At 46.7% G+C, this 12,472-nt stretch overlaps 1 protein-coding gene across 1 annotated transcript in view; it reads right to left on the bottom strand.

The window, feature by feature from the left end:
- XKR4 (XK related 4) overlaps positions 1 to 4,310 on the bottom strand; it is a 219,015-nt gene extending 214,705 nt beyond the window's left edge. The window contains exon 1 of the mRNA XM_048286701.1: positions 3,383 to 4,310. Coding sequence (XP_048142658.1) covers positions 3,383 to 4,224 — 842 coding nt within the window. The 5' untranslated portion in view covers positions 4,225 to 4,310. The remainder of the gene's footprint in view (positions 1 to 3,382) is intronic.
- Positions 4,311 to 12,472: the final 8,162 nt, after the last annotated feature.

Here is a 12,472-nt window from a genome sequence, read left to right as displayed (position 1 = left end):
AAGTCTGTGAACAGCCAAACCCCAGAGGGAAAAAAAAAATATTCTTCAAAAAGGAGGAATTTGATATTCCATCGTTTTTTTGGGGTGAAAGTTATACCAATTTCAAAAGAAAAAAAATTACATTTTTATTCAGAACTGATTGGCAGCTTAGCTGCTCCTGCAGCTCTCCTTTTTCACACTCTAGGAATAAAAACTGTTTTAGTAATTTTAGATTGCCTACTTCTAGTATTGTTCCATACCACATTAAAGACCTCATTCATTTCCCATTAGCACATTTTAGTCAAAATTAACACATAATCATTTTCAATGATCTGGCTTTCAGTATATTTGTAAACAAAAAATTAATCTCAAAGGAAAAGCTTTGAAATTGTTAAAAGTCATTCTGACAGAACTAATCACTAAAAACATATTTTTACACCTTTTTTTATTTAATTCAAGAATATTAAGAACATTGGGATTGTCAGTTGTACCGCTCATTCCTCAGGATGGCTTCCTTAAATAAGAGGTTGACACAGTTGCCCCCAAAACCTTTTGCAATGGGACAAATAAAGGAAAATTGAAGACCTCAAGATTTAATTCATTTTAAGAGGAGACAGAAGACAATAAATACCACACAAAACCAGAATGATCACCAGTTTCAGTATCTTGAGAATCAGGCACAAGCAAACTTTCTCCTCATTCCCTGATAGAGAAATGATGGACATGTTACTGTCATTTTTACTTGTGGGAGATTCAGTGCAATAAGTAACAGAAAACTTAAATGTAGTTACAGGAGAGCTTTAACCAGGGGCAAAAGAAATAGAGAAGGAAAAATATGAAAGCTAAGAGGAAACTTAATGAGAGGCACAGAACAAAGGGTAACAGGTTTTGTCAACTGATGGTGACCCCACTACGTGTGCACTTGTGGTGCTCACTCAGCCAGCATGGTCTGTTCAGCTGTGTCAAAGGAGTTAGTCTCCAAACACAGGCAGCTGGAAAACACTTTGGATCATCTTTCAGCCTAAATAGCTTGAGCTATTTGCTCAAGCCAGTGCTTGAGCACAGTTACACTGTGGAACAAACATTCTGAACGATTAAGTGTCTGATTAAAGACACTATTTTACAGAAAATTTCTACAGATCATGTTGGTTCTGATACCATGCTTATGTGCAGAGTTTCTCAGGGTTGATATGACCTCTCCTCTTTGGTGCTGATTATTAGCTGTAGATGTCTCCAAAGGCTCTCCCTAATCAGGAAGATACGTAGGGAAATAAAATGGAGCCACTTTAATCAGTTATGAAGTGCTGATACGAAACACTCCATACTGCTGACCATATAATTTCTAAGTTTGTGGAAAACTGCAAATAAGTACTACGAAGTTACTGACAGACAAGCAACTTGATGGCTCTGTTTCACTGAAAAGAAGAAAAGTGTAACAGGCTAAAAAAAAAAAAAATGTGTAACAGGCTAAACCATAAATAATGCCCTAACATGCCTCATCAGTTTAATATTCAGGTAGTCTTACACTGCCGCATATAAAACATGAAGAAAAGCTACTTATGATCAAAAGAGACTCATCTAGCTTTAAATATAGAGGACTAGGTGCTCTTACAAGGAGCAAATCTTATGTTAAAAGACACTGTGCTTCATCAAGAAGCAAGCAGCTGGAGTGCTCTAAATCCCAGACACCTCATCTGACAGAAGAGCTGTACTTTATTGGATCCCACCCTGCTCCACCCACAGCCCTCCCTGCTCTTTGTGTTCTCCAATACAGAGTCGTGACACCAGACCTTGTAAAACTCTCTTCTGTGTCACTCAGCATGATCCACACTGTTTGATTTCTATGTGTATGAGTACCAACATGAATTTCTAAGTACAATTTAAGCCACTGTACTTACTTTTCTATCTCTGCAGGGTGGGGACTAAACATTACACAAAAACCATCGCATTCAGAAAGTCCTAAACTTCTGTTAAACAACTGTGAAAGTAGAACATAAAGGAGCTTACAAGTGTTCAAGATCTGGAACAAAGCATCACTTTTTGTTCAAAATTCTGCTTCCCTCTCAAGTCATGTCATTGTAAATACAAGCACACTTGTAACTTTGAGTTAGTTTCACAAGTCTAGGAAATTGCATTTGTTACAATGAACCAAATACTCTGGAAAGCGAAAGATACTTAGTTCTGGCATCCTAAGATCTTTGGTCAATTATCTAGCAGCACTTGGACTCCTTGATGCTTAAGGGCCACAAGCAGAACTGAGCTGTACTGGATACTGCACTAACAAAGCAAAAGACAGTCTTTGCCCTAAAGGATGAGATGGATATTAAAAGTGCCACCATTAGAAGTTTACAGCAACAACAAATTAAACTCTCTAGTGAAGTAATTGTGAAAAGTCTCCAGTGTTTCCAAAACAGAAGGATGACATAATTTCTTTCCATCCATCAGACAAGAAACCCAAAAGGTATTTTCAGCTGTTGCTTTAGTGCACTTGCCCTACTACATGACCTTCTTCAACACAGCATCTATCTTCCAAAATTCAATATGAATGTTTTACCTCTTCATACATTATACCTTCTGAATTCTGCACTTTTCAGGCAGCACTAAATGTATTTGCAGGGCATTCAGCTCCATATGAATTTTTCCCAGAAATTTGCTAAAATTGAAGGAAAACTTTACTTTTGAAAACTATGATGTCATCTCCTTTTTCAGCAAGTGCCTTTCACAACCTACTTCAGCACATCCTTTCCATAATGCACAGTACGTGTCCATAACACACAGTACGCTTGCAGATGGTTTTGAGAACTGCTACTCAAAAGTTTGATTTAGAAGACATTCCCTTAATACATCACATATACAGAAAATGGATATGCACATGAAGGAGATGACTGTTTGCAGCATATGTACACATAAATCTCAAAACCCAGCATCAGGGCGTTACTGGAAAGTAACTCTTCACTGCCAGTGAAGTTCTCTGCTGGCGGCAAAGGTGTCCTGGCCACATGTGAGGAGACCAGGAGATGCGCATTACCGGGTTATGTCCCCTTTTCCCCGCCGGTTCCCTTATTTTACCGAGCCTCCGGCGCAGGTTTCCCAGGAGGTCCTGGGCACCTGGCGCTGCGCGGGCTGGAGGCAGCCGGGCGCCTCCCGGGGCGGCGGCCACCCGTGCAGCACAGGACGCTCCGGGACCCGGCGGGGCTCCCCTCGGCACCCCGCGCCCGACCAGCCCCGCGGAACCCGGTCACCCTGACGGCCCAGCGGGCCAGGGAGCGCTGTCCCGACGAGGGACCCCGAGGTGGGGCAGGCGGCCGCTCGCCGAACGCAGTCCCGCCCGCGGCCGGGCACGTTCCCCCGTGGCCAGGGGCTCAAGCCCCGGCCTTCGCACCGCCCTCGCCCTGCTCCTCACCTCCAGACCTGCCCCAGCTGCAGGATGTGGACGAGAGACTGCAGGAGCCAGATGCAGAAGGCGCAGGACGCGGACCGGCCGCCGCCAGCGCGGGGACCGGCGGCGCCGCTGCCGGCGGCGTTGCTGCTGCTGTTGCTGCTGCTGTTGGTGGCGTTGCCCTTGCTGGCGGTGGACGCCTGTCGCTGCGGCGTGCTGGGGCGAGCGGCGTCGATGTCCGCGGCCGCGGAGCCGCTGCTCACCAGCAGCTTGCTCTCGGCGGCGGGGCAGTGCCCGGCGGCGGCGGCGGCGCTGTCCTCGGTGCTGAAGTCGTGCGCGAACCAGCGGAAGCTGAAGACCTGCACGGAGAGGGAGCCCAGCAGCACGAAGAATAGGGTGAGCCCGAACCACCAGCGCTGGCCCCGCAGGTAGTAGTCGACCGCCAGCCAGATGTCGGTGCCCACGTCCGCGAAGTACACGGCCAGGGCGGCCAGGATCCAGAGGCAGTCCCACAGCGAGTAGCGCCGCTGCTCCCTGCCCAGCCGCAGGCACAAGGAGGACGAGCCCCCGCCCGAGCCCCGGGAGCCCCCGCCACCGCCCCCTCCGCCGTCTCCTCCTCTGCCGCCGCTGCAGCAGCAGCAGCAGCACCGGGAGCCGCCGCCCGAGCCGTCCCCACCGCCGCCGCCGCTGCAGCACCCGCCCCCGGGCGCCTCGTCGTCGTCGCTGCCGCCGCCCGGCCCGGCGCCGGCGGGCAGCCCCGGGGCCAGCGCCTGCACGGAGCCCGAGTGCTCGGAGTTCTGCAGCGGCGTGAACGCCACCTCGCCGCCCTTCTTCATCTTCCGCCGCCCGTCCGACTTCGCGGCCATGATGCCTCCCTCAGCCCCGCTGGAGAGCGAGCGGGAGCAGCGAGCGCTCCTTTATCCCGCGCCTCCTCCTGCTCCTCCTCCTCCGCCTCCTGACTCCTGCCTCCCGCCCTCCGCCGCCGCGGACCCGCCGCTCCCCGCGTCTCCTGTCCCCACTCCGCGCCGGGCTGCGCGCCCGCGGGCGGCTCCTCCGCGGCGGCCGCGTCCGCAGCGCCGCCTGTCTGCGGGGAGCCGCGCTCAGCCCGCCCGCCCCGCCGCCGCCTCCGCGGGGGCCGGTGGTGCCGGGGCCGCCGCCGCCGCCACGCTCTGCTCGAGCCGGGAGCAGGCAGGGTTGCGCTGCCCGGAGCAGCGCATCCCGCACCCGCCTCCCCGCCCGCCTCCGCCCGCACCCGCCGCCACCACCCAGCTGACTGACGCCGGGAAAGAGGATGACCTCATCCCTCTTCCCTCGCTGCCACCGCCCCCCGCCCGGCACCGGCACCGGCGCAGGGGCGGGGAAGGGGGCGCTCGGCGGCCGGGAGGGGAGGGCCCGGCGCTGCCCCGAGGGTGCGGAGCACGGCCCTGCGGCGGCGGGGGGAGGTGGTTTCTCGGCCCCCCGGCCCGGGGAGGTGGGCACGGTGGCGGCGAGAGAGCGGGTCGGCGGGGAGAGGTGGGGTGTGGCCGGCGCCCCCCGGGGCCGGGGCCGCGGGAGTGGGGTGTCGCGGCGCTGCCGCCGGCTCCGCTGCCGATCTCCGGGATCCTCCGAACAGTTTGGGTTGTGTCTGCCCCGCCGGCGCGGGGGCGGAGTGGCGGAACGCGGGTGGATGCGGACGGGGCGACCAGGAGGGCGAGAGTCCCCCCGGGCTTCTCACTGCGAGCGGGCACCCTCGGACCGGGGGGAGCCGCCGCCGCCGCCCCAGTGCGGTGACTGGGGCAGCCACGGGCAGCGATGCCCCGCCGTGACGCTCGACGCGCGGAGCGGGACCAGCCCGCAGCGCGGAGCCGCGCTGAGCGCCCGGGCCGGAGAGTTCTGCGCGGGGCGGCGGCCGCTGTCCCGACCGTCCCGTAGGCAGCGCTGCCGTCGCTCCCCTAACTTTGTGAAACGCTGCTGCGAGGTGCAGTTCTCGGATTGTGCCGTGACTCACGCTGCCTCAGAGGCGTTCGGGGGAAGGTGAGGAGACACCGTTTTATTCCGCCACCTGGAGAAATCGTATTTTAGGCGTAAAATTCACCAGGCGAACTCACGACGCCTTTTACTGCTCCCCGCCCCTTTCCTCGCAGCCCCGGCTGCTCATAGAGCACGGTCGCTCCTCAGAGCTCACCCGCGTGTTTCGGTAGCAGAGCTGGCTCCGCCGGCTGTTTCCAGCTCGGGGCAGGGGGAGCGGCCGAGGTCGGGAGCAGCCGTCCCGGGCGGAGCCGGCGCCGCTCTCCGCCGAGGAACACAGACTCCCCCGGGCGGCCCGCGGCAGCCGTCGCACTCGGAGTCCGGCGGGGGACACAAGTCCACGGTGGCTACCCGGTCACGGGAGGCCACCAGCATCCTGCCTCCGGGAGTCACACGGGAATCACAGGGTTCGGGCTGCTGGCGGGGTGGGGGCGCATTTACCCCCCACCCTTGGCCCTTCTGCCCTCTCTGTCCTCCTGCATCTCCAACCATACGGGATGAGCAACTAATTGACCTCTTCACCTTTTAAAAAATTTTTTTAAGCTTCTCGAATATTTTATGAGCATGCCCTCTCCCTTCTTAAAATAGAGCAGTGAGTTCGTTCAACCACGTTGCTGGAATATCTTAATAGGAATGGCAGTGAGACTGTGATAGGGCAGTGTTACGTTAAGCTCTGTGACTAAATATAGTCCCTTTAACTTCATTAATTAAACAGAAGAAGTCATATGGACAGCTGAGAAATCTGCCTTCTAACTCTTAAATGTACATGGTAAGTATAAAATTGCCTTTAGGAAATTAGCTTTTACTGATATACACCCCAGATTTCAAGAAAAGACTGCAGCATGCATTACAGTATTCAAAGAGTGCTGAGCACACAAAAATCAAACTTTGGTAAGTGAAAAGCACACATGAAACTAATTTGACTAGTTATTTTGCATGTTATCACACAAGAGTCTTTTAATTACATTGTCACATAATGGTTCTTAAATAATACACGTTTGCTATGCAATCTCTGTTACAATGGTATAACTGTACTTTATTTCTACTCCTTTTGGAACCCTGTATTTTATTCTCATTACAATCCACATGATCTTTCTTGCCTGAGACTTGTAATACAAATTGCTTCTTTCTCAAGATATCTTTTAATAATTCAGTCAGCACCTATATATAATACAATATATTCAGTTAAGGTCCCTTTCAACCCAAACCATTCTATGATTCATTCTATGATTTCAGGATTACCTTGTGAGCAGAGAAGGTGTTTAATGATAAAGCTAATTTAGCTGCAAGTTTGTAGTTTATAACCAACAAGTTTTCAGCATTATTCTATTTCATATAATGGTTTGGGTTTGAAGGGACTTTAAAGATCATCCAGTTCCAATCCCCTGCTGGGCCAGGGACACCTTCCTCTTGACTAGGTTGTTCAAAGCCCCATCCAAACTGTCCTTGAACACTGCCAGGGATGGGACCTCCCCAACTTTTCTGCGGAATGATCTGTTGTTGCAGTGCCTTACCACCCTCACAGTAATTGGATTTTTTCCCTACCATCTAATCTAAACCTGCCCTCTGTCAGTTTGAAGCCATTTCTGCTTGTCCTATCACTACATGCCCTTGTAAAATGTCCCTCTCCAGCTTTCTTGTAGGCCCCTTTTGGTAGTGGAAGGTGCTATAAGGTTTCCCCAGAGGCTTCTTATAGTTATGTCTTCAATAAAATGGTTTAGTGTACACTTTAAGTTACTTTTAGTCTGTTTGACATATACAGGTCTAAAAGATGCCACAAACTTATAATGGAGGTTATAGAGTGAAAATGAGTGGCAGTGGGGGAGCAGCTGTGCTCCTAGAGCAGAAATCCTAACCTAAATTTCTTAGGCTGCAGGTGGGGTAAGAGAGTAACTCGAAGGTGTCAAATTTAAGAAGGAGAGGATAAAATGGAGGAGATCAAGGTCCAACATACAAAAAGGGCAGAAGGTGCCTCTGAGCAATGCAGGAGATATTTAAGACCATAAATGGCAACAGTATCACTGTACATCATCTTCAGAAGTCATGAGATCCTGCTTAACGCTACTCCACTGCTTACAGATTTGAAAAGGTAACTGCTGGGACCAAGTGTCCCACATCCTCCCCTCCCTGCTCCATATGTGGGACAAATTTTCTGGTATATTTGCCCTGAACCACTTCACTAAAGGGTAGAATGTGACAGAATTAGGAGCTGACCCATCTTCCAGGAAGAGTTCAGTAAATCTGACAGGTGTTCAGTTTGCCAGACAATTGGGGGGGGGGACAACTTTACACTTTCTTTCCTATAGATTTACATTCTGTCTCCTCCTCTCCTCTCCTCTCCTCTCCTCTCCTCTCCTCTCCTCTCCTCTCCTCTCCTCTCCTCTCCTCTCCTCTCCTCTCCTCTCCTCTCCTCTCCTCTCCTCTCCTCTCCTCTCCTCTCCTCTCCTCTCCTCTCCTCTCCTCTCCTCTCCTCTCCTCTCCTCTCCTCTCCTCTCCTCTCCTCTCCTCTCCTCTCCTCTCCTCTCCTCTCCTCTCCTCTCCTTCTTTTGGTTGGTGGGTTGGTTGGGTTTTCTCTCTTTGGATTCAGCCGCCATTGCATTTGAGAGGGAAATAATATTCTTTTGTATTGATTTTCATGTTAACAATAGCTCTCTGTTAAAAGAAAGGCAGTGCAATAGATGAACATTTAAACTTAAATTAAAGGCTATTTGATACTTGATAAGAAGAATGTCTTCTGGTTTGTTTCCTCACTTTAAAGATAACAAATGAAAGCGTTCCCAAATAGTAATAATAACAACAACAGAAACAAATTTCCTCTCTGTTAGACTGGCATAACTTCTGTGGAGCTGTATCAAGGCCAGAAGTGTTTGTATACACACAGTGTACAAACCAGCATGCATTCAGCAAGCCAATGTTGTTATTAAACCTCAGAAATTATTAATTACAAAGTATAATTGAAGGACAAAAATGAGATCTCAGACATAAATACATATTTCATAAACCAAGTACATTCATTTCTCGTGTAAAGCTAATTTTTCTCTGAAGAGATTTTATTCATGTCTTCCTTTTTCTCCACCTTTCTTTAAAGAAAACATTTTTATGGGTATCACCGCTTTTCTTTGTTCTGAGTTACAACTTTTCCCCTTTTTTGCCCCTTAGAATCTTGGTCTGCTTTAGGAATACTTTTTGTGTGTCTCTGTGTATGTCCTTCTGTTTTTTCACTGTAGATCATTGTCAACTCAGACCTAGATGTCCAGGAAGTAAGCTTCCAATCCTCTTTGCTCTAAAGTATTTTTCAGTTCTTCAGGTTCCTAACAATGATGTTTTTCCATCTCTTCTTTAGCTGTGTTGTACAGACTGCCCTTTCAAAAGACACTCAAACTTTTGCTTGTATATGTCTCATTTTGCCATTAGAATATTACTGTACTCTAGAGGTCTAATCAATTTTTGCATGTGTCCATTCAAAATAATTCCAAAATCTATTTTCCTTTGTTTGGCAGTACTTTTGGCAATTGCAGTTTAGTGCTTTAGTTTCTGCACTTTCTTTTAGTTCAGATCCTTCCTTCCTCCCTTCCTCCCTTCCTCCCTTCCTCCCTTCCTCCCTTCCTCCCTTCCTCCCTTCCTTCCTTCCTTCCTTCCTTCCTTCCTTCCTTCCTTCCTTCCTTCCTTCCTTCCTTCCTTCCTTCCTTCCTTCCTTTTCTAACTACCTTCTATTATTTCTCTCCCAAAGGCACCAAGTGTCTTTTCCTGCACTGTGCTTCCCTCTGTCTAGATGTGTTTGACATAAAACTGGGTTGACCTGATGGAGAATCTGATGAACATTTATTTTCTCATTCACTCTCTCAGACAGTCTCACTACTGTGTCTTCCACACAACTGGCTTTAACTATTTTTCCGTGTTAAAACAGTGCCCTCAGGCACAGATGCATGTGAAATCAATTTCTTTAGGAGCATCAAGTAAGAACCATTCTGCAAAATGGTCATGGGTTTTAGGTATTTTCAATAGATTCATGTTTAAACTATACACACAGGTGTCAGTGGGAGTTGTAATATAGGCTGTATGTTTAACATTTATGCACTAAAATACTTAATTGTCTTTTTGCCCAACTAGCTTCATTCAAACAGACAGATGCCACTATATGCTCTGATACCTTTTTGCGAAGGGAGGATACATTTCAATTAGGACAATATTTCAGCAAATTAGCATAAGCACAAATTGGAAATACATTAATAGATTGGTATACTGTTTAGAAAATTAATATTAAAATATTATATATTTTTAAAATATAAACAGCAATTGGTTTCTTTATTTAGCTTTAGATTATTTTATTTATAGGTCTTCATGTAGATTCATATAGAAACATTTTTCAAACTCTGGACTTTTAAAATCATGAAAGAAGGATGAATCAAGTATCTCCATATGTCAGCCCACTTTTGCACTTACAAATAATACTCTGGAAGGTTCCCTGGCTTCTGAAATTACTTTGCTTTATAACACCCTGATATTGATATGTGTACTTGGTACACCTCTGTCTCTTTTCTGTAGCATGCTAAGACTCATGTGAAAATGCCAACACACACACACCCACCACATGAAATCTCAAAGGAAAGAGACACAACATTGTGGGGTTCTTAGGTGCACACCTAAATTAAGGAAGACTATAAATCAGAGCAGTGGGAATGGTTATATACTTACTGTTTAGGCACATACTTACATTTTAGGCACATACCTAAATTTCATGGTGAATTGTGGCTTTAGTTTGTTTTATTATATTTCCAGAATGTCCAAACATTAGAAGCATATAAATATATTCAACTGTACATGATAGATAGATAGATAGATAGATAGATAGACTCCAGTTCTAAGCAGACAGAGAATAGCCATGCTTTGAAGATAGCATAGGGATTTTTAAATTACCTATGAAAGAAGAAATTATTTATTTGGATTTTTTTAAAGATTTAACTCAGGATTTCTTAAATTTACATTTATTGTTTAGAAATGGATGTCAGTGACCTTTAAAGTTGCTTCATAGCTTGTATTTAAATATATCATCAAAGATAGACAAAAATATATAAGGAATGATAGCAGAAGACAGAGATATAGGAAGACATTAAGGAAGCAAGCTTGCAACCTTGTACAATGCTGACAACTCTTTTGCTGCTGTTGTGCATGCAAAAACCAACAAACTACCATGCATATCACATTTTATGATAAATGGGAAAAGCATTTATAGAATGCCTAAGGAAATATTAACATGACTTCTGACACTGTAAGATGTAATAAAGATTTTTTAAAAATTTGGAAAGTAAATTAAAAGTACCATTTTCTTTCCCCTTCTTGATTCACTGTTTAAAATGAATTTAAGTCAAACAAAAGAAAAAGGTTTAGCCACAGCACAGGAACTTACGACAATGCTTTGCACTGCTAAGTACAGAGGATTTTATGAACTTTTCCAGTCTACTGCCTTTCTTCATGGAGAAGTGAAAAGGACCATTTCAGACTGATAAGTGAGCAGAAGTTGTTTATATTTGCAAAGACATTTATAAATACTAACAATGAAAGACTAGATGGTATTCATTCAAGATGTTTAAAGGAACTCAAAGGAGCACTTGGTACTTCCTTTTTTCTTATCCTCATGCCATTTCCACAACTGACAAACTACAGGATGGATAGATGCAATACAGGTGCTCATATGTACTTGAAGGAATCCTTACTTTTGTATGATGAGTTTCAGAAAAACAGTACTTGGAATTTCTGGGGGAATATTAAATGGTCCAGTGAGCCAGTAAGAACATGATTATACTTTTTTCAAACCCTTAACATCAGCAGCAAAAGAAACTGAGACACTTAAGGGCTTAAAAGGGCAGAAATGTGTCATCTAGATCAACCTAATAACAAATATATAACAGCACACCAGGAGAGGTGGATGAGCAAAAATGTAGAGTTAACTAATACCGGAGGACCCTTAAGGGACATTTTCAGACTCAGTTTTGTCTAAGAGTCTATGATATGGTCTGTAGGGTAAATATTCTAGCACCCAACTTCGGGCTTTCTCTTCAGTGCAGAATCAAATGTTTAATCATAATAGCAGCAAAATTCTCTAGCCTGCCTTCTTCCACAGATCTTCAGAGTCAGGTTGCAACAGGGAGAGGCAGTAGAAGGCAAAACCTTCTCTCCACTACAGCCTTGCCTTCTCCAGCTGATTGAATTATCTCACTGCTCCTTCCAAGACTTCTTTGTGTGTCATATTCCTGGATTACTTGTTGACCCAGGCAGTCTCTTTTCCATGCTACATCTCTGTTCCCCATGGAAGCATCAGTAGTGTCAATATCGTCCCAGGCTCTCCATAGGCAGGGCAGGGTGTTGGGAGGAAAAAAGCAGGGCAGCACCCTTGCTGTGTAGAAACAGCAGAGTGCGCATGAGGAGGCACCTTTGTAATGTCCCTATCTTTGGCCAGCAATTTTTCCAAAAATCATCCCACTGGCAAGGGACAGAGACCAAATGACTTCTGTGCCAAACACAGCACACATCACTGTATACCATGTGGAAGAGGCACGTTTGGGATTTGGCACTAGTCACAAGCTAAATATGCTAACTGGCATGTCTTCCAAGCAAGACCTGAGCAGGGGGTTATATGGTATTTCAGGTTTCCTTATCAAAGTGTGATCCCCTGGTATTGTGTGCTGCAAGCACCCATGATGCTCTTGAAATGAAGACCTCTGCAGTGCTGGTCCTGTTATTGAAAGGGTTAGAGAGTTGTGTACACGGCTCTGGATCCAGGGAAGCAAATCCAAAACCTGATTTAGACACTGTATAGGTAGAGAAAATAATTTTGAAGTATGGAAGGCAGCTGCAGAGGGAGGGTATCCACTGTAAGTGAAGAAAAACAGATTAGGAAGGCATTATTTACACTTGATAAATCAGAAATGGCATCAAAGCGAGCTAGTATTACAAACTATTAATGAAACACATAATAATGAAACAAATCACATAATAGATCAAAACGGAGTGATTCAGCGTAATGAATACGGATACCAAGTAAGTGAACTGTGGGCTCTGGGGATACAATTTCAAATCCATTCCAGTGAGTGTGGTAGCAGTGTGAGC

Source organism: Corvus hawaiiensis, chromosome 26, assembly GCF_020740725.1.
Source record: "Corvus hawaiiensis isolate bCorHaw1 chromosome 26, bCorHaw1.pri.cur, whole genome shotgun sequence".
NCBI lineage: Eukaryota > Metazoa > Chordata > Aves > Passeriformes > Corvidae > Corvus > Corvus hawaiiensis.
This window is presented reverse-complemented; position numbering and strand designations above follow the sequence as displayed.